This window comes from Ylistrum balloti, unplaced genomic scaffold, assembly GCF_031769215.1.
Source record: "Ylistrum balloti isolate Yb309-2 unplaced genomic scaffold, AGI_CSIRO_Ybal_v1 Utg369568, whole genome shotgun sequence".
Taxonomy (NCBI): Eukaryota; Metazoa; Mollusca; class Bivalvia; order Pectinida; family Pectinidae; genus Ylistrum; species Ylistrum balloti.
In genome coordinates this window covers 926,266-949,082 of record NW_026781865.1, presented here as the reverse complement: position 1 = coordinate 949,082, position 22,817 = coordinate 926,266, and the positions used below count along the sequence as shown (strand labels likewise).

Genomic DNA, 22,817 nt, shown 5'->3' with positions numbered 1-22,817 from the left:
CTGAGGAAAATCCGAGTATCTAAGGAAAACCCGAGTATCTAAGGAAAACCAGAGTGCCTGAGGAAGACCCTGAGTACCTGAGGAAAACCTGAGTATCTAAGGAAAACCCAAGTACCTGAGGTAAACCTGAGAAGCCAAGGAAACCCCAAGTACCCGAGGAAAACCCTGAGTACTTGAGGAAAACTTGAGTATCCAAGGAAAACCCCGGGTACCTGAGGAAAACCTGAGTATCCAAGGAAAACCCAGAGTACCAGAGGAGAACTCAAGTACCTGAGGAAAACCCTGCATACCTGAAGAAAACCTGAGTATCCAAGGAAAACCCAGAGTATCCAAGGAAAACCCAAAGTATCCGAAGAAAACACTGAGTACCTGAGGAAACCTCGAGTACCTGAGGAAAACCTGAGTATCCAAGGAAAACCCAGAGTACCCAAGGAAAACCCCAAGTACCTGAGGAAAACCCGAGTATCTAAGGAAAACCCAGAGTACCTGAGGAAAACCCCAAGTACCCGAGGAAAACCCGAGTATCTAAAGAAAACCCGGTTGGATAGGTCACTCCCTACCTTCCCTCCTACCATAAATTTTACTTAAAAGATCCAAAAAAATTTGTCTAAAAACAAAATAGCACTATACATGTAGTTTGAATTTGATTTTGTTACTGAAAACCCACTGATAAACATCAATAATGAATTCTGTCAGAATCAATGGTGTAGATTTACCGTATTTTATTCAGCAATTACCCCAAAGCTGGTCATCCATCATACTGCTATTTATTAAGACAACTTAATAAGCCCACTCTCCTAAATTTTAGTCAGAATTACATTTGAGTTGGTCTCTGGGCTTCCTTCAAGATAAATACAGATGTTTCTCTCCGAGTCTGTATGTTGAAAAAGACTTGAGCAGTATTCAGCAAATATTTAGAAGGCGCTTTTGTCTTTTTGTTGATAACAAAAATGACATGTTTTAAAGGCAGGGATATCTAGATTACTTTTCCTTCTGGGTGTAATAATAAATCCTATCAATCTTGCATGCTATCATCACTTTCCACCACTTCTGTTACACCAAGGGTGGAAAGTTTTGTGGAGTTGTGTTTGTTAGTAGAGTTCATGTTTGTTAACAGTGATACAGTTCGTGGCATTTTATCTGAACATGTCCTCACAGAAGAGTCATCCTCCATGGTATGGCCAGTGACTTGGGTATCAGCGATTTTCTTTTCTTTAGCCTGTCGTTTCCAACTAACACAGTTTCTGACCTTCCAACGATATAGCCAGCCTGAAGATGCATTGAAGTTGTCATAGTTCAATTGTATGCTGATCTCTTTGGCTTTTTCCATTATTATTGGCCCATTGATAGGAACACCTCTAGATTTTGCATTGTTGAACCATGTAGTGAGTGCTGCCTCAATGTCTTTTGCTGACCCTGTCCGCTGACGTTTTCGTCCAGTGTTGAGGTTTGTTTTAAACAGAGTGCGAATCTCCTCTTTTTTGGAAGCAATCCTGGAAATTGTTGAAGCAGCACACTTAAGTCGGATGGAGATTTCTGCTTGTGAAAGCTTTTGATCTAGCAAGGTGATAATCTCATGCTTCTGTGCTAGAGATAAGTCATTTCTCTTTCTCTTTAGCGCCTGAATGGTCAGTGTTGAGCTGTAATGGAAGACCAAACATTTGTGTTACCTGCCTAATTGTGTCATTTCAAAACCTTCTCCATAATATATATGTGTATTTCTGTAAGATCTTAATAGGTGGAGCTAACTTGTTACATATGTGCAGATCTTTCTACCATTATATCCATCAGTATGACAATACCTGGTAAATCCATATACTGAACAGTTGGTAATATTTGTAGAGGGTTTAATTTCATTCTATTCGTGGTCAACAAAGACAGTGTGAAATGAAATATCCACTTAATATTTTTACAGTGAATCGCATCTCAGAAAATATCTGTTATGCTTGTATGCATGGACACCGGTTCCAATTCTAATACCCCCCACAAAAATCAAACTATTCAGTATATTCCTTTCAAAAGGAAAGTCAATGCTATTTCACTATTTCTTAATATGCCCATCCCCAAGATTGGGTTAGAATTTTGTATGTTGGCCACCTCAGTTTATTGCAGGATGAAAAAGGTGTTATTCCTTGTTCAATTGTACACATATTGGACACAAACATACTTTAAATAATATATGAAAACTTGGCTTACACAAGTCTGATTGTTCACATATAGCCTCCTACATCATAACACATTTAACAGTCTCAATTTTACATTTAATCAATTTATACCTTAAGTGTTCAACATTTGGACTAAAGGGTTTCATATCTAGTAATGTACAATAGTAGACAATAAGATTGTGTAGTACATACTGTAACTGAGGATAAAACATACCAGTTACACAGATCTCAGCAATATTATGAAATTTTTAATAGATTTTAAAAATGAAATATGTACAAAGATATTATCATTGTACAATAAAATACGTTGATGAAAAATTAATGAATAATTTTAGCAATGCAAAGTATAAAATGTATGATGTTTAGATGACAATACAGTCACCTTTGTCTGATAAACGATCAGTGTGAAGTGTATTAGCCCAGACATATGCAGTGTTCACAAAAACAACACCTAACTAGTGTACATTCCATACATCTGTGCTAACATGCTTCAAACTGGTCATTTGTCTGATAAAGGTGACAGTGTTACCATTGAAATGTCACACTTAAATAATATCTTCTACTGGTTGTGTTTGAAGAACCTTATTCCACAGGTTTGCACTTTTCAGCTTTTTCATGACGTCAAAGCAAAGAAGATCATCTTCAGATTGTTTTATTGCCTGCCTTGTAACAGAGACCTTCATGATATAAAGGTTGGTTACATCAGCCATTGGCATTGCCCTACCATGTAGTACATTCCTTACATCTGTACAAATATGTTTCACAACAGTCATGTCAGATGACGGGAACAGAGTAGTCATCAAAATGTCACACTCAAATCTTCTACTGGTTGTGTAATAAAAACTTCTATTCTAATGACATTTTCTTCAAGCGGAACATGAATGTTCCAAAATATACAATAATAAACGCTTATCTGAGTTAGTGTCAAATCACAGAAACAATGGCCTAATGTAAGAGACGGACATGATACTCAAACATCAAGCACATCAACAACTGATGGAAATTGTTGTATTGATGATAGTTTGAAATCCGTTAAAAATCATTTAAAAGGAAACTGCCGTCAAAACATGAGGCTATACATAATTTTCGCCTGTAAAACCTCCGACCAATTAGAATCTGCTTTTGCTTTAAACACAAGTGTTGTAAATATGTAGGGAGGCTATTTAGTAGGTATGGTGTGCAATTTCACATACAAGCATAGCCTGCAATAAACATGCATCCATATTTATTCTTATTGTTGATGGATCAGTCACACAACACAGCATTTTTTACCCAAAGTTCCCTACATCAATTACTGCTTCTGTTCGAGGACCATACCATGACAACCATGAGTAAGGTCAGTTCACCATCAGTATAAAACCAGTAAATCCAAAAGTTTCTCATTACTTTATCAAACCATTTGAAATCTTTATCAGATGTTAAACTGAGGCTGTAACATCCCTTGCTGCCTTTGCTTGGTTTATTGTCCCATAAACAGCCTGCTTATTTTGAGGTGTGATCTGCTTGTAATGTCTGCTGTCTATCTCCCTGAGAAACATCCAAGAACCTGTCAAATTCCATTCAGAGCAGTTTAAGTGTCCTGCCTAAGGACACAACCACAAGTTCCATCATGGGTAGAAAGCATTGAACCACACACATCAGATCTTCACTAACTGTTACATGGGCAATAATCAATCTAAGTTTTGGGGAATACCCCTTTCAGAAAAGACTGGAAATTTTCATGTCCTTATTGCTCTTTCACAACTATAAGCAAAAAATTAAATTTGCATACATCCAAATATTTCTCGAAAACATATAATACCAACACTTGGTGTCAAGATAAGTTATCTTTTCTTAAGCCCCCATCCCCCCACCACCCAACAATACCCCTTAAGTTATCTTTACTTAAGCCCCAATCCCCACGACCCACCCAACACTACCCCTTGTTATCTTTTCTTAAGCCCCCCACCCCAACACTACCTCTTGTTATCTTTTCTTAAGCCCCCCCCCCCCCCCCCCCCCCCCCCCCCCCCCCTCTCTCTCTGAGACTTCAGAGGAAAACCACTAGCATCAGATCACTGGCATTGTCAGGGTACATAACCTTAGTAAAACTTAGAGACAGGCTACAGAGGAAAACCACTAGCATCAGATCACTGGCATTGTCAGGGTACATAACCTTAGTAAAACATAGAGACAGACTACAGAGGAAAACCACTAGCATCAGATCACTGGCATTGTCAGGGTACATAACCTTAGTAAAACATAGAGACAGACTTTACTCTACAGAGGAAAACCACTAGCATCAGATCACTGGCATTGTCAGGGTACATAACCTTATTAAAACATAGAGACAGACTTTACTCTACAGAGGAAAACCACTAGCATCAGACCACTGGCATTGTCAGGGTACATAACCTTAGTAAAACATAGAGACAGACTACAGAGGAAAACCACTAGCATCAGATCACTGGCATTGTCAGGGTACATAACCTTAGTAAAACTTAGAGACAGACTACAGAGGTAAACCACTAGCATCAGATCACTGGCATTGTCAGGGTACATAACCTTAGTAAAACATAGAGACAGGCTACAGAGGAAAACCACTAGCATCAGATCACTGGCATTGTCAGGGTACATGACCTTATTAAAACATAGAGACAGACTTTACTCTACAGAGGAAAACCACTAGCATCAGACCACTGGCATTGTCAGGGTACATAACCTTATTAAAACATAGAGACAGACTACAGAGGAAAACCACTAGCATCAGATCACTGGCATTGTCAGGGTACATAACCTTAGTAAAACTTAGAGACAGACTACAGAGGAAAACCACTAGCATCAGACCACTGGCATTGTCAGGGTACATAACCTTAGTAAAACATAGAGACAGACTACAGAGGTAAACCACTAGCATCAGATCACTGGCATTGTCAGGGTACATAATCTTAGTAAAACATAGAGACAGACTACAGAGGAAAACCACTAGCATCAGATCACTGGCATTGTCAGGGTACATAATCTTATTAAAACATAGAGACAGGCTACAGAGGAAAACCACTAGCATCAGATCACTGGCATTGTCAGGGTACATAACCTTAGTAAAACTTAGAGACAGGCTACAGAGGAAAACCACTAGCATCAGATCACTGGCATTGTCAGGGTACATAACCTTAGTAAAACATAGAGACAGGCTACAGAGGAAAACCACTAGCATCAGACCACTGGCATTGTCAGGGTACATAATCTTATTAAAACATAGAGACAGACTACAGAGGAAAACCACTAGCATCAGATCACTGGCATTGTCAGGGTACATAACCTTATTAAAACATAGAGACAGACTACAGAGGAAAACCACTAGCATCAGACCACTGGCATTGTCAGGGTACATAATCTTAGTAAAACATAGAGACAGACTACAGAGGAAAACCACTAGCATCAGATCACTGGCATTGTCAGGGTACATAACCTTAGTAAAACTTAGAGACAGGCTACAGAGGAAAACCACTAGCATCAGATCACTGGCATTGTCAGGGTACATAACCTTATTAAAACATAGAGACAGACTACAGAGGAAAACCACTAGCATCAGACCACTGGCATTGTCAGGGTACATAACCTTATTAAAACATAGAGACAGACTACAGAGGAAAACCACTAGCATCAGATCACTGGCATTGTCAGGGTACATAATCTTAGTAAAACATAGAGACAGACTACAGAGGAAAACCACTAGCATCAGACCACTGGCATTGTCAGGGTACATAACCTTAGTAAAACATAGAGACAGACTTTACTCTACAGAGGAAAACCACTAGCATCAGATCACTGGCATTGTCAGGGTACATAACCTTATTAAAACATAGAGACAGACTTTACTCTACAGAGGAAAACCACTAGCATCAGATCACTGGCATTGTCAGGGTACATAATCTTATTAAAACATAGAGACAGACTACAGAGGAAAACCACTAGCATCAGACCACTGGCATTGTCAGGGTACATAATCTTATTAAAACATAGAGACAGACTACAGAGGAAAACCACTAGCATCAGATCACTGGCATTGTCAGGGTACATAACCTTAGTAAAACTTAGAGACAGGCTACAGAGGAAAACCACTAGCATCAGATCACTGGCATTGTCAGGGTACATAACCTTAGTAAAACATAGAGACAGACTTTACTCTACAGAGGAAAACCACTAGCATCAGATCACTGGCATTGTCAGGGTACATAACCTTAGTAAAACTTAGAGACAGACTACAGAGGAAAACCACTAGCATCAGATCACTGGCATTGTCAGGGTACATAATCTTATTAAAACATAGAGACAGACTACAGAGGAAAACCACTAGCATCAGACCACTGGCATTGTCAGGGTACATAATCTTATTAAAACATAGAGACAGACTACAGAGGAAAACCACTAGCATCAGATCACTGGCATTGTCAGGGTACATAATCTTATTAAAACATAGAGACAGACTACAGAGGAAAACCACTAGCATCAGATCACTGGCATTTAGTTGGAACTCTTCTGTGTACAAGCTGCAACACTAAGCAAAGGTACAATCCACCTTCAATTATTAAGTTTACGATTTAGAATTGAATGCACTCTAAGGGAATTCCTAGGAAATACATTGCACCAGTTCTGGTTGTACAATTGACTGTGAATACCAAACACTTGTGAACTTGTATGGATACACAATGTAAGAGGACTAGATATGGATATTAGTGCTGTTCATCATACTGACTATACATGATGTACTAGCCAATATTTATCATCTAAAGCATTGTTTTCTGAGTCAAAACCTTGTGTTTCAATAACAAAAAATTATAAACAATACAATAGATTTGTGGCATATTTGAGAAAAACAGAAATTTCAAATCCAAATCAGTTAATTGTTATAACCTAATAATCAGGACTAGAGAAATCACTGATGTTTTAATCACCATTCGTGCACGAAGCTGGACAATCACATCCATGTGTGGAAACCAAATTATACATGATGCATACCAAATAGGTTGGACCCCATGATAAGCACTGAATGATTTCTCCTCATTACGTTTGGCACTTGTATATGTAATATGTATTGGAGGTAACCAAACGTAGATTTGTATAACGGTACAATTACTCAAAATATAATGATTTTTCACAATCATTTCTTCATCTGAATCTGCATTTTTTATATCATTTTGATTCAGTCAGTAATACCGTTGATAAGTATCTAGAGGTAAAACATGCCCACTGGGTCTGTTGGTCATATTTTCTGATAAACTACTGACAATATAGATATGTTGCCAGAGGCTGGTCTCAAAAACTCTTGTACATGTTTTGTTTTCAAACAGTAAGTTAAAATTACATGCTCGTTTATAGTGACAATGAGATAAATGTATATGTACACTTAAATCTTGGAGCTTTGAGTGTCAGCAGTCTAGATCACTTGTGAGATCAGACTTATTGACAGCATTAGATATCAACTTTGAGTTAAAAAAACAGAACACAATTCTCACAATCTAGAAAGCTTTAATGCGCTCGGATAAACATCTGTACTTTGTATACATGTGAAAATGAGCAGTACAATACACATTATGAATGATACAGATAAAAACAAGTGCCGGAGACTTGCTCTGCCACTAATACCACAATCATAACATGTGGCCTAGGCCAGCTAGAAAGGTAATCCTGCTGCCCAGTACACATAATATAGATACAGTTATCTCCCTTGAATGCTCAGCTATCCACATCGTTTAAATTTGTTCTATAACACTGTCTTATATTGTCTGCAAGTGTGAGGAATGCTTCTAGATATCAATAATTTATCTCTGTGTTTGAGACAACTGATAACAAATCCTGGAAACCATTGTCGATAAGCTTTTACTGACATCAGAACGTGAATACTGGAAAGTATTTCAAAGCAAAAAATAGTGATTTTTTTCATCGGAAACCCAATGAATTAAATAACGTACAGTTTCTGTGTAAATATCAAATAAACTTTAAAGAAAACATGTTATCGCTTTTTATAGCTCTAGCATATTTTAAAACAATTTCTTATCATGTTTGTGTAAATATTGAAAGGATAATATGTCAACTCTGGGGACCCAGCCTTTTGTACTTGTGTAAACGAGAGCACACAACTCGGTAGGTAGGAATTCTGGTTTGGAGAGGACAAATTGAATTATGATATGGAAGAGACACGTTGCATTGTTCTCTTGTGCCATTCATACCAGCTAGATATCCTAGCTCACAAAATATCATGACATGACGGAACAGGAAACGTATCATTAATGTGTAAATTAAAAGGTGTAAAAGGCAGTGTGGTTCTATATTCTGATTACTATAGTGACTATAAAACCATTAGTTATGGTGACATCAGTTCTTTTAATACCACAAAGCATCCTGATTTTATCTTGCTAGTCACAATAAACGCCGTCAGAAATTTCCCCCAGAAGATTCCATAATATAAAACATCTTCTTTCACAATCCAATAGAACATAAAGACTTGTAAAGATTTTTCACAGAAACAACATAACTATACTGACTTTACAATCAAAATAAAACACTGCTGTCAGCTAAAACTTGTTTGATCATAGGAAACATTTCAGGCAAAGGATGCTGAATTTTGCTACCCTAATAATTGGACAAGTAACGAGATTTTGGAGTATGCACTCTGGTCAGGTTGATTAAATTGAGAGATGAGGACAAAAGAATGTTGAAGCTTATTGGTAACAAATGAAGTCACCTCACAGTTCTTCAGTCCCCAAAAGTAGGAGTCAATACATCAGGACTGAAACACTGTGTCGTGACCTTTAGGTGTATTAGAGAAGTAGGGGTCAATACACCAGGACTGAAACACTGTGTCATGACCTTTAGGTGTATAAGAGAAGTAGAAGTCAATACACCGGGGACTGAAACACTGTGTCATGACCTTTAGGTGTATAAGAGAAGTAGAAGTCAATACACCGGGGACTGAAACACTGTGTCGTGACCTTTAGGTGTATTAGAGAAGTAGGGGTCAATACACCAGGACTGAAACACTGTGTCATGACCTTTAGGTGTATAAGAGAAGTAGAAGTCAATACACCGGGGACTGAAACACTGTGTCGTGACCTTGAGGTGTATTAGAGAAGTAGGAGTCAATACACCGGGGACTGAAACACTGTGTCATGACCTTTAGGTGTATCACAGAGAAGTAGGAGTCAACTCACCAGAGACTGAAAAACTGTGTCGTGACCTTCAGGTGTATCACAGACTCGTAGGCATCAATTCACCAGGGACTGAAACACTGTGTTGTGACCTTTAGGTGTATCACAGACTCGTAGGAATCAATATACCAGGGACTGAAACACTGTGTTGTGACCTTTAGGTGTATCACAGACTCGTAGGAATCAATTCACCAGGGACTGAAACACTGTGTCGTGACCTTTAGGTGTATTAGAGAAGTAGGAGTCAATTCACCAGGGACTGAAACACTGTGTCGTGACCTTTAGGTGTATTAGAGAAGTAGGAGTCAATTCACCAGGGACTGAAACACTGTGTCGTGACCTTTAGGTGTATTAGAGAAGTAGGAGTCAATTCACCAGGGACTGAAACACTGTGTCGTGACCTTTAGGTGTATTAGAGAAGTAGGGGTCAATTCACCAGGGACTGAAACACTGTGTCGTGACCTTTAGGTGTATTAGAGAAGTAGGGGTCAATTCACCAGGGACTGAAACACTGTGTCGTGACCTTTAGGGGTATCACAGAGAAGTTGGGGTCAATTCACCAGGGACTGAAACACTGTGTCGTGACCTTTAGGTGCATCACAGAGAAGTAGGAATCAATTCACCAGGGACTGAAACACTGTATTGTGACCTTTAGGTGTATTAGAGAAGTAGGGGTCAATTCACCAGGGACTGAAACACTGTGTCGTGACCTTTAGGGGTATCACAGAGAAGTTGGGGTCAATTCACCAGGGACTGAAACACTGTGTCGTGACCTTTAGGTGTATCACAGAGAAGTAGTACTCAATTCACCTGGGACTGAAACACTGTATTGTGACCTTTAGGTGTATTAGAGAAGTAAGTCAATTCACCAGGGACTGAAACACTGTGTCGTGACCTTTAGGTGTATCACAGAGAAGTAGAGGTCAATACAAAACACTGTATCGTGACCTTTAGGTGTATTAGAGAAGTAGGAGTCAATACACCGGGGACTGAAACACTGTGTCGTAACCTTTAGGTGTATCACAGTGACATAGGAGTCAATTCACCAGGGACTGAAACACTGTATTGTGACCTTTAGGTGTATTAGAGAAGTAACACACCAGGGACTGTGTGTCGTGACCTTTAGGTGTATCACAGAGAAGTAGAGGTCAATACACCGGGGACTGAAACACTGTATCGTGACCTTTAGGTGTATTAGAGAAGTAGGAGTCAATACACCGGGGACTGAAACACTGTGTCGTAACCTTTAGGTGTATCACAGTGACATAGGAATCAATATACCAGGGACTGAAAAACTGTGTCGTGACCTTCAGGTGTATCACAGAGACGTAGGCATCAATTCACCAGGGACTGAAACACTGTATTGTGACCTTTAGGTGTATCACAGAGAAGTAGGAGTCAATTCACCAGGGACTGAAACACTGTGTCGTGATATTCAGGTGTATCACAGAGAAGTAGAGGTCAATACACCGGGGACTGAAACACTGTGTCGTAACCTTTAGGTGTATCACAGTGACATAGGAGTCAATTCACCAGGGACTGAAACACTGTGTCGTGACCTTTAGGTGTATTAGAGAAGTAGGGGTCAATTCACCAGGGACTGAAACACTGTGTCGTGACCTTTAGGGGTATCACAGAGAAGTTGGGGTCAATTCACCAGGGACTGAAACACTGTGTCGTGACCTTTAGGTGCATCACAGAGAAGTAGGAATCAATTCACCAGGGACTGAAACACTGTATTGTGACCTTTAGGTGTATTAGAGAAGTAGGGGTCAATTCACCAGGGACTGAAACACTGTGTCGTGACCTTTAGGTGTATCACAGAGAAGTAGAGGTCAATACACCGGGGACTGAAACACTGTATCGTGACCTTTAGGTGTATTAGAGAAGTAGGAGTCAATACACCGGGGACTGAAACACTGTGTCGTAACCTTTAGGTGTATCACAGAGACGTAGGCATCAATTCACCAGGGACTGAAACACTATATTGTGACCTTTAGGTGTATTAGAGAAGTAGGAGTCAATTCACCAGGGACTGAAACACTGTGTCGTGATATTCAGGTGTATCACAGTGACGTAGGAATCAATTCACCAGGGACTGAAACACTGTGTCGTGATATTCAGGTGTATCACAGTGACGTAGGAATCAATACACCAGGGACTGAAACACTGTGTCGTGACCTTCAGGTGTATCACAGTGACATAGGAATCAATACACCAGGGACTGAAACACTGTATTGTGACCTTTAGGTGTATCACAGTGACGTAGGAATCAATTCACCAGGGACTGAAACACTGTATTGTGACCTTTAGGTGTATCACAGTGACGTAGGAATCAATTCACCAGGGACTGAAACACTGTATTGTGACCTTCAGGTGTATCACAGTGACGTAGGAATCAATACACCAGGGACTGAAACACTGTGTCGTGACCTTCAGGTGTATCACAGTGACATAGGAATCAATACAACAGGGACTGAAACACTGTGTCGTGACCTTCAGGTGTACTAGAAAGAAGTTAGTTCTGGTCCTGATGTTTAGTGACGACATGGCGCAGAAGGCCAGCCCTCCACTTAAACATCATGGGACACTTCTTGCATGTATATCTGCTTAGAGAATGATGTTTTGACTGAATATGGTCTTTCAGATAATCTTCTCTCTTAAAAGAAGATGAACACATAGTACATTGGAAAGTCTGAATCAAACTTGAATGTGTTGCAAGGTGACGTTTCAGATTATCTCGTCTGCTGTAGTGATTTTTACAAATACCACATGTATAGCCCTGTCCACCATGTTTGACTTTCTGGTGGGCTGTTAATTTGCTATTGTCAGGAAATGTATCACTGCACATATGACAGGAAAATGCCAGAGATTTCCTGTCCTGGTGTTTGGCCAGTTTGTGTTTCCTTAAACCACTCCGTGTCTGGAATGTAGTACCACAAATGCTACAGAGAAAATGGGATTCCTCATCAATGATTGGTGTTTCCAAGGCAGAAAATCTGAAAATATGAAATAAAATTTGTTGTATTTTATATGCAACAGAGGTCATCTTTCATTCTTAATGCCTCTGATAGGGACCAATCCTCGGACCTCTTAGGCTAAACTACTAGAATAATCCTCTTCAAAATGAGCCAGCCAAATCCGTCTATAAAATCAGCAGGAATCAGTTGGGATATCACCTTGGTGACATTAAAAGGTGACATATTCTATCTTAGAAAAGAACTTAGTTTTCTAAAGAAAACAGAAATGGTTGACAGTGAAAAACATTTTCAAATATATCTTAGGTTACATATTTTGAAATGTTTCCACTTAAGACTGAACCTGGAACCTCTTGTACATTATATCAGTGTCAATTTCATAGCCAGATATGTCCCCTTCTCCATTTCCAATATTGTCCTCTCCATACCAAAATGTTTCATTTTCTTTATTCATTCAATATATAACAACATGAACAACACAACAAGTACAACAGAAAAAGGTGAAAATCCTCAGTCAGGATTAAAAACAAAAAAAAGGTGAAAATCCTCAGTCAGGATCAAAAACAAAAAAAAGGTGAAAATCCTCAGTCAGGATCAAAAACAAAAAAAAGGTGAAAATCCTCAGTCAGGATCAAAAACAATTTAAGATTTGAATTGTTAGAAATTTTGTAAACTGATTTTAGGTGATAGTGTTTAAATTTATATGATGAAAGACCTCCATTAGAGTCAATGGAATAACATTTCCTTTGTGAACATTCCAACATTTATTTCTGCTCTATCTTAATAGCATTTGAAAAAAGAAAATTTTAGATAACTGGATGAGAATGTTGGGGCCAAAAAGTTGGTATATAAATATATTGGGTGATCTATTGTCACTTTAATGTGTCCCCTCCAGACCAGGTACACATTTAACAGTGATAATAAATTAAAACATAGGACAGGAGGTGGAAATTTAATGTGTGACAAAAAGAATAAAATCAATAGAAAATATAACTGATATGACAGAAACACCCACTCTCCCATTCACGATGTGACTTCTGACCCTTTAGCCTCACTGATGACCACCTTAATGTGAAAAGGTTAAGAAATTTAACCCAATCTGATGAGAGATTCACAGGATTTAACACTAATTAAGAACAGGACAAGCTGACATAAGGGCAACACTATATGCAAACTTTTAAAAAATGGCAATTAATTTGCTTCATTAAGAACAAAACTTTCATTTTAACTAGTGCACTGCAAAGAAGGAGACACACTTCAAAAGTGAAGAGACAAGTTTCTGAACTATTAAAATTGGAATTAAGATATCTTAAGATCTCATTAACGACTAAATAGCATGTACAACCAACACTTCATCATCGAGATATCAAATAACAAACTGGTCTCTTCAGTGGTTCAGGCCAGCCACGAGGAGTACAGACCTGTGCATGCATTCTGATGTCTAGCTACATCCTAGAGCTAGAAAATAGATTCCTCAAAATTAAAGTAAAATACTATTTCATTATCAATATAAAACGTGTATATATAAACCAACCTTAGGACTCTGCATGCCAAGTTTGATGGCTTGAATTTGTGGCTAGTACAGTGTTACTTCCTCAAACTCCTCAAAACTGATCATCTCTTGAAATTGAATGAACTGGCCATGTACAGAATGACTTTCTCTTTATTATAGAAAACCTTCCCAATACTGATCCCACTCAATTCTGAAAACCAAACCAATTTTGTGTCCCAAATGATTGAAATATACTGAAAATCACTTCTGAAAACCAACCTTACCTGAACAATCAAGACCCAAGTTCCGGCCAGCGGACCATGAAATCAAGAACTGTGGTGACACAGGCTTTACCTCTAGCAAGTATGCCTGTCACGGGTAGGCTTTGTACACAATACCTACCCTGATCAGAACCATTAATATTAACATAAGGTATAACTATCTCCTATGAAAAACTGAAACCATATCGAATAAGTCCATTGTTTCACCGAAGTGAGAAACAGCTACAGCAATATACAGATAACATGAAGTACTGGTGCTGACTTAGAAAGCTGCAGTTACACATCTAAATCCTGGGTAATAATGATGTTTCAACACATACAGAATAAAAATCAAGTGTTGTTTTAGAAAATAAGCTTTTATACTGATCAACAAAAACACATATTCATCAAATATATTACAGTATTGTAGCTGGTAACACTTTCAGACAAGCCGACCATTGGACAGGAGCTAACTGGGCTGCATGTAACGTTACTTCCAAGATCGCTGGACAACGCACAGATTTCTTTCTGTTGCAAGTATACAACTATCACTGTTTTACCTTTCTACCAATATATTTTTACTCTATAAAGCTCTTTTGTATCTTCTGTATTCAGTTTGGCATGTGCTGTGTAAATGCTGAATGCGAACAGAAAGGTTAATGTAATGTACAAAACGGATTTGGTTCAATTATATCCGAGTCCAAATGGTCTACTGGTTTAACTTCTACAAACCAAAACCTCCCTACACTGGCTAAATATTTATGTCCCATGCATGGTTGGTTTGGAGAACTCCAATTGTACTACAATTCATGGTAACTTTTATCCATCATTTCGTGGACATAAATTCTGGATTACCAACAAATCAAATGAAAAATGATCCCCCAAGAAAAATAATTATTTTACCATATCAAAACCAGTTTAATTCCTTCCCTTCTTGCACCTTCAATAACAATAAAATGATGATTGTATAGTAAATGTCAAAAGAATGGCTAAGGCCAAGCAAAATTAGGTCCTTGTTGTGCCAGCACTTAACACAAAGTGGACCTCTGTATAATTATTGAAATTCACATTTCATGTCATTTAAAAGTCATTATCAAAAAGTCATAAATATTAGATTAAAAAAATGTAACAAAATCTAAAATGATAAATATGATATATATGTTCAGTACATTTCCTTTTAAGTATTACAAAAAGGAATTTGTCCCATTTCAAATTTTGACCCATTTCCTTGTTCAACATGTTAATATTCAGTCATTAATTATGTCCTTGGATTTGTTATTTGTTCATGTATACATGTTACTTATTTGTAAAAAAAACAAATCACTTGGCCTTTTGAATTAAATAGTCATTAGTTTTACACAAAATGCATGTAACACAATATTGATTTACAGGTAGTGATTGGGTTTCAATCACACGGATCCTTGTGCTGAGATTCAAACTCTGAGGGTTGTACACTGAAATGGTGAGGTGTGTGATAGTTGGTCGTATTGGGAGCTATATAACCTGGCGAGGACTGCTGCCCTGGACTGTCAAAGCCAGAGGACTGTACTTTAAAGTGCTGCGACTGAGAATTTGTTGGACCACCTAGGTTGTATGCTTTTCCTTGGGGATCAAAAGATGTCTGCAGTTGGAAATCAGTACGGGGGGATTGAAAATTTTTCTCTAAGTAGTGTTTTGCATGTAAATCAAACTCGCTGGGTGATATGTGGTAATCTGTACTTTGAGTTCCAGGGTATTCTTTATATGCTGACTGATAGGCTTTTACAGTATTTGATAAATAACTACTGGGTGCCTGTTGTGTTTGATAGCTAGCTGATGTTGGGGGAGGATACTGGGCCCTAGAGGCAATATCTGTGCTCCTTGCTGGTGTATTGTAGTCTTCGTTTGTTAAATCTTGTTTTAACACAGTTTCTTGACTCCTTGGTTCGCTATCCTCTGTATCAGTGTCGTCAGTATCCTCTTCCTTTTCATCTTCACTATCAACCCCAATATCTGTTTTCTGTGGCAATATATCATCTTGACTACCTCCTGTTTTTCCCTCAGATTTTTCTCCATCTGACAATCCTGATGGCTTGTGGTACAGGAGATTGGCTGGCATTAGTCCAATCTTACTACAGTCCTGGGCCCCAGGGCTCATAGTGGAGGCAATTCCTGGAGGCATTGGTGGTGCCACACCTGTAGCAGGCATATCCAATACATGTGGCACCACTTCTATCCTAGCACTGTCATCCTGTGGATTGTTTGGTACAAAGTCCACTCGTGATCTGACCGTATCATTGTTTGACACTTTGAAGGATTTGATTGAGTAGCGGGACTTCCAGCTCTGCAGCCAACCATTGGATGCCTTGAAATCTGGCATTCTGAGCTCGTGTGCATACTTTAGAGAGCGTTCCTGTATGAGTGTGCCCGACACAGGGATCCCACGTGCTCGAGCCTCAAGATACCAGCTCCACATGAAGCGATTAAGTTGTTCAAACTTACATGAGTTGTGGAACCGGCGCTTATTCAAATCGGCATTTTCCTCATACTGCTTCATGTAGAAATCAGATTTCTTAAGGATATCTGAAACTGTCGAGCGTCCAAGTCCGTACTTCATGGCGAAGGCTTTTTGACGTGGCTTGGGTGATTTTTTATATTCTCGGATCAGTTCAATTTTCTTTTCCAGTGGCAGCTCCATGCGAGTTTTCTTCTTCTGAGCCTGAGGGCGCACCATGTACATTGCCCAGTCCTCATCCCCAAAACTAGAAAGGAAAGGAGACGGTCTCAACATTAAGTCACAACTACAGCTTCAATGTTTTCTAACTTTCGAATACAATATGTGAAATTTACCCCCGTTTGTCTCAGCAATACAATATTTGACAATAATATGGCTGTGACTTTCAAAAAAAAAAAAAAAAAATTCTACAATAACAAAATTAGCAAAACACATGTATTGTAAATTTGAAATATACAAATCAAATTATTGTTTTACATAATTAAAAATATTGTGAGATGTTGAATGAAATATTAAGAATGTAAGAATGTCTATAGGTGTGAGAAAATGTTACTTTTCTGAGAACTATGGTAAGACAACTAAACTTAAATATATGTTCCTCATACAATTACACATTAACAAAAGAGGTCATTCCGGTCAGAGTACTAGTGGCACTTCTTCATTTCAGAGAAATTTTACACATGAATCCATGGTGAACACCTATTCAAGAAGTGTTACTTTTTATCATTGCATTAATACTTAAATATTCCATTTGCTTCTTTGAGAATAAAACAATTTATCACAGTAGAACCTGACTATCAAAATTCTGGTTAACAACCAACGAACACCTGCTCTTGCACAAAATCACCACAAGTACAGCCATCTTTCCTCTAATGCCTGTAATAAGGTGCAGAATGAAAGAAACATCAACTGTCCCCCAGACTGCCTGCAGCATCAGAGTGTTATTAGGATGAAAATGTGTCCAGACAACTTGACAGCTGACTTGACACTTTCGTCCATTTGCTGAATAGTAAAAGTCATTCAGACTCATTTGCACTCTTTGTTTACAAATGAAACACATTTTTGAAAGGTCTCAGGGGGCCAACACATTACCTCTAACATAACATTTCATTTGCTAATTTAGTCAGCCTGCTGTTAATTATAGAGGTTAATAACTTTTCGAAGGCATTTTTTTCTAATGTTATGTATATAACTTTGCTTGTTATTTAAATGCTTTAGAACAAGTTAAAGTCCTGTCTCCATACAAATTTCTATTCAGAAGAAATGAAGGTACGAGTTTCTGCCTTTTGGAATCAGCGAGATATCACAAATTCAGTTAGGGCTACTATTTATAAACCACACACAAAGATCTGTCTCATACAACTCCAGTTCAGAAGCAGCCTTGGAAGTCAAGTTGACAGTAACACAAATTTGAACAGGAGTCAGTATCATTAGCTTTGGACCATACACAACTCATTAATTAAGGTCCTGGCTTGGTGCAACTTCTGTTTCCTGGATCAAGGGAACTAGTGAAAATGAAATATTCAAAAGTTATGGAATCCTTGGTCTATTTTGTAGCAGTGGACTTAAATCCACAGTTGAGATCAATTGTAGACCATTAAATTCATTGTAGGGGGTAGGCAGTGATTATGATAGGAAGAATTTCAGGATGGCAGTCATGGTGGCCATCTTGAATATTGCAATGCAATTTTAGAAAGGGCCATTTATGCACCATACAAAACTTATTAGTGGAAGTCCCATCTTGACAAGACTTTCTGTTTCTGAAAAACATTCACAAGTTTTTAAGCAGACTGTCATGTATTTATATTCTGTTTCTATCACTTTTAAGCACATTTCAATATCAGTAATAAAACTGATGTTTCCTTATTCACTTCAGAATTCAGCCTTTTTCAAGTAACTTCCATATCAAGTTTTAAGTATACCATAAATATGCCAATACATCAAAATGATTTGAAAAAGTGAAATAATCCTTGTTTCACTAGAATAAAACATACTAAACATTTCTTTTCATGACCATACTATGATTTTATTTATTCATTTTTAATCAAATTGCATTAAAACAAGACCTGCTTACAACAAAATTTTTAGGCAATCTGTTATGAAAAAAGATCACTTTTTTCACTAGTGAATTATCCAGCAATGCCATAGACACTACTTTTAAAGACTGTGGGATGACCATGCCCTAGTCAAAACACCAAGCTATCATGGAGGTATTGAAACCTCAGAGGATGAATGATAATCACTTCAGGCTTCATTAACGCATCTTTATTACACCAAACTTACAGGGGATATTTATAGAAACTCTGACAGTACCAATTTGTTTTTACAATTTTCCCAAATACCAGCAGCCAATGAAGTCCAAAAACTGGAGTTTTTCTGTATTTTACACTTCATATTGAATTTCCTAAGCATTCAAGTATATGATGATCATCTTTATGGTTCTTGCACATACCATTTTCCGGGAGAAGTTAAACCACAAATTCACAAGTTTGAACTGTTAATGTTGGTATCATTGAGTTTATACAATAATTGACTATAGATGAGTATTTTGTATTGATATCATGTTTGCTAACATCATGTCATCAAAAAATTCATCTGTGGATAAGACCTGATCTGATCATTTAAATCCGTTTACATTATCATGATTATATCGTTCTCATTTATTGAAGAAAACATGGTTTCCAACTCCATTTGTAAAGTAATCCTCGGTTGCTCTCTGTTCTTTCCAGATTATCATTTACCTAGGGTATTTTTATCACCTCGAGTAAAACTGTTCATTTTTTAATCATTTTAAATTCCCACAAAATACATAAAAAACACTTATTTCAATTTCAATTGAAAGATTGACAAAAGGGTAAAAGTTGAACTACTGAGAAAGTTTAATGTATACAGTAATATCACAATAATCTCATTCATTATCATTTGATAATGTCCCTGAGTGAGTATAAGACAGATCAACTTAAGATTGTTTATTCTTAGCATTTCTAAGTTTGGGTAACTTAATCTACCAAGTGAAATATGTAGTTACACTATTGTAAATAAATTTGGATGTAGATACAGAAGAAAGTAACCGAGGACAGTTCCTAAAACACTGAATAAACAAGTTATCTGGTACGTAGCTTATTAGAACAACACTGAGTTCAATACTGAGTAGAACCATTAGCTGGCAATACCTTAGCTGTCTTTGACAACACTTACAACAACAAAATTGTTTCAAAAGTAAATGATTCATGTTTTTATTTACTTATTTCAATTAATTGATATCTTGTAAAATTACATCTAGATGTACCTTCACATTTAAATGAACATTTCACATTCACATACAAAAAATGATCACATACTCTCGCACAAACCTAATAGCCATGTACCTTTATCATTGATATAAATACAGGCAATGACAAGCTTCATCTAGAGATGGCTTATTGTTGCTTTACGTCCTACGAACAACCAGGGTCACTTCAGGATCCAGAGTTCCGGTAGAAAAACCACTGACCTGCAGCTAATACCTGGTGACTGCCTTACATAGGTCGCGAACCCACAACCCAGAGGTGGGGGGGAGGCTAGTGATAAAGATGGCGAGACGCCTTAAACACTCGATCATCGCAGCCCATTCATCTAAACAACATACAACGCAACTGTAAATATATCTATGTAAGCAGACATTCTTTACCTGTCTGACAGAAAGATGAATTACTATTCCATGTTCATTTAGAGTGCATCTGTCATTATTCTACCTTCAATGGACACTAACAACCAACAAATGTTTAACATATCACAGCCAATACATAAAGTTCTTTTGACTTTGAGCCAGTATTATAAACAACTTTCAGCAGAAATAGATCAATCATCAGTATCCTCATGTCAGAGGGAGCAGTCATTCACTGAATTATCATAGATGAAATCGTTTCGTTCTACAGGGAAGTCCTCTGTGGGAGTATTATGTGTTACTGAATCATTGATGGCGACATCGTTTTTAGAAAAGCTTTGTGAGAACTCTTCAAAAGATCCAGGGGAACAATCATATGCTGAGATATTTCCAGAGAAGTCCTTTGAAGAACCATCTGTTTGGAATGTATCTTTTAAATCCGCAGGATCAACAGTAGAATGTTTGTGGTGAGTGGAGGGTTTAGATGTTGACGGCTCAATATTTTGACACTTGAAGCGGCTGTCTAAATGGAGGCTATTCCTTTTTAAGAAAGATGACAGCCAGCCATTGGATGCCTTGAACTCTGTGTTTTTGGTCTCTTTAGCAATCTCCAGTGCTTTTTCTCGGAGAAGCGGACCCGAGATACGGATACTAGCAGATGATGCCATCAGTTGCTGCACCCAGCTCCACAGGCGATTGTTAATGTCCTCATATTCCGTCCGCCGCCCAATACGTTTCCACTGGTCCTTGTTTGGAGTTATCTCATACACTTCCAATAACTTCTCCTTATATTTGAGAATTCTGAGGATCTGTGTGCGACCAACTTGGAAGTGCTTAGCTAGCATGCGGGAACTGTAGCCATTTTCTGATAGTCTGTAAGAGATCAGGAATGACAAAAAAGCAGATAAATATATACCAACACCATATTTAATGGTCATTCCAGGATTATCAAATAAAACCAAAGTTTTTCTTTTCCCAAGTGAAATTTTAAAGTCTGACTATAATCTCGTTTGTTAGTTTCTGTTTTTTCCATATTTCTTCATTGAACAATATCAGCCCTATAATTTACAGTATTCCTTAACCAATATTTGATTTCTTTCCATTTCATATTTTCAATTGAACCATTTCTTTCAGAACTTTGATATGTGGTGTCTTCATGCAATGAAAACAACTAGTTGTAATTTATGAAAATGTTAACTCAAACAAAACCATTTAAATTTTCACTTTTTAACAAAAATTATGATGTATCAAAATGCTAACCATACATGTCACTATTATGTTCTAACAAAGGAAAGCCAATCAAAGGAATAAAAAAGATGAAAACAAACATAATGAATATTCAGAATCTAGTAACACTGACCTATACAGCATCAAGTAACATAGACCTACATTATTTAGTAACATAGACTTAAAAATATCTAGAAACATAGACTTACAGTATCTAGTAACATAGTCGTACAGTACCTAGTAACATAGTCCTACAGTATCAAGTAACATAGTCATACAGTATCTAGTAACAATGATTTACAGTGCCTAGTAACAATGATTTACAGTGCCTAGTAACATAGACCTACAGTATCTAGTAACAATGACCTACAGTATCTAGTAACATAAACCTACATTATCTAGTAACATAGACCTACAGTATCTAGTAACATAAACCTACATTATCTAGTAACATAGACCTACAGTATCCAGAAACAAAGACCTACAGTATCTATTAACATACTCCTACAATATCTAGTAACAATGACCTACAGTATCTAGTAACAATGACCTACAATATCTTGTAACAATGACCTACAGTATCTAGTAACAATAACCTAGAGTATATAGTAACAATGACCTACAATATCTAGTAACAATGACCTACAGTATTTAGTAACAATGATCTACAGTATCTAGAAACATTGACCTACAGTATTTAGTAAAAATGACCTACAGTATCTAGTAACATTGACCGACCTACAGTATCTAGTAACAATGACCTACAGTATCTAGTAACAATGACCTACAGTATCAAGTAAAAATGACCTACAGTATCTAGTAACATTGACCGACCTACAGTATCTAGTAACAATGACCTACAATATCTTGTAACAATGACCTACAGTATCTAGTGAAAATGACCTACAATATCTGGTAACAATGACCTACGGTATATAGAAACAATGACCTACAGTATCTAGTAACAATGACCTACAGTATCTTGTAACAATGACCTACAGTATCTGGTAACATAGACCTACAGTATGTAGTAACATAAACCTACATTATCTAGTAACATAGACCTACAGTATCCAGAAACAATGACCTACAGTGCCTGGTAACAATGACCTACAGTATCTAGTAACAATGATCTACAGTATCTGGTAACATAGACCTACAGTATCTAGTAACAATGACGTAAAGTATCTAGTTAAAATGACCTACAGTATCTAGTAACAATGATCTACAGTATCTAGAAACAATGACCTACAGTATCTAGTAAAAATGACCTACAGTATCTAGTAACATTGACCGACCTACAGTATCTAGTAACAATGACCTACAATATCTTGTAACAATGACCTAAAGTATCTAGGAACATAG

The 22,817-nt window shown here is 37.5% G+C and overlaps 1 protein-coding gene across 3 annotated transcripts in view; it reads right to left on the bottom strand.

Moving 5' to 3' along the window:
- Positions 1-22,817, bottom strand: part of LOC132559270 (uncharacterized) — a 127,541-nt gene that overhangs the window by 89,964 nt on the left and 14,760 nt on the right. For 2 of the 3 annotated variants that reach the window (XM_060223981.1, XM_060224053.1), the window contains one exon: positions 19,903-21,098. The exons of the other annotated variant lie outside the window; for it this stretch is intronic. In XM_060223981.1, the coding sequence (XP_060079964.1) occupies positions 20,441-21,098 (658 nt within the window). In that variant the 3' untranslated portion in view covers positions 19,903-20,440. Of the gene's footprint in view, positions 1-19,902; positions 21,099-22,817 lie in introns of those variants that run through there. 3 annotated transcript variants of the gene reach the window in all.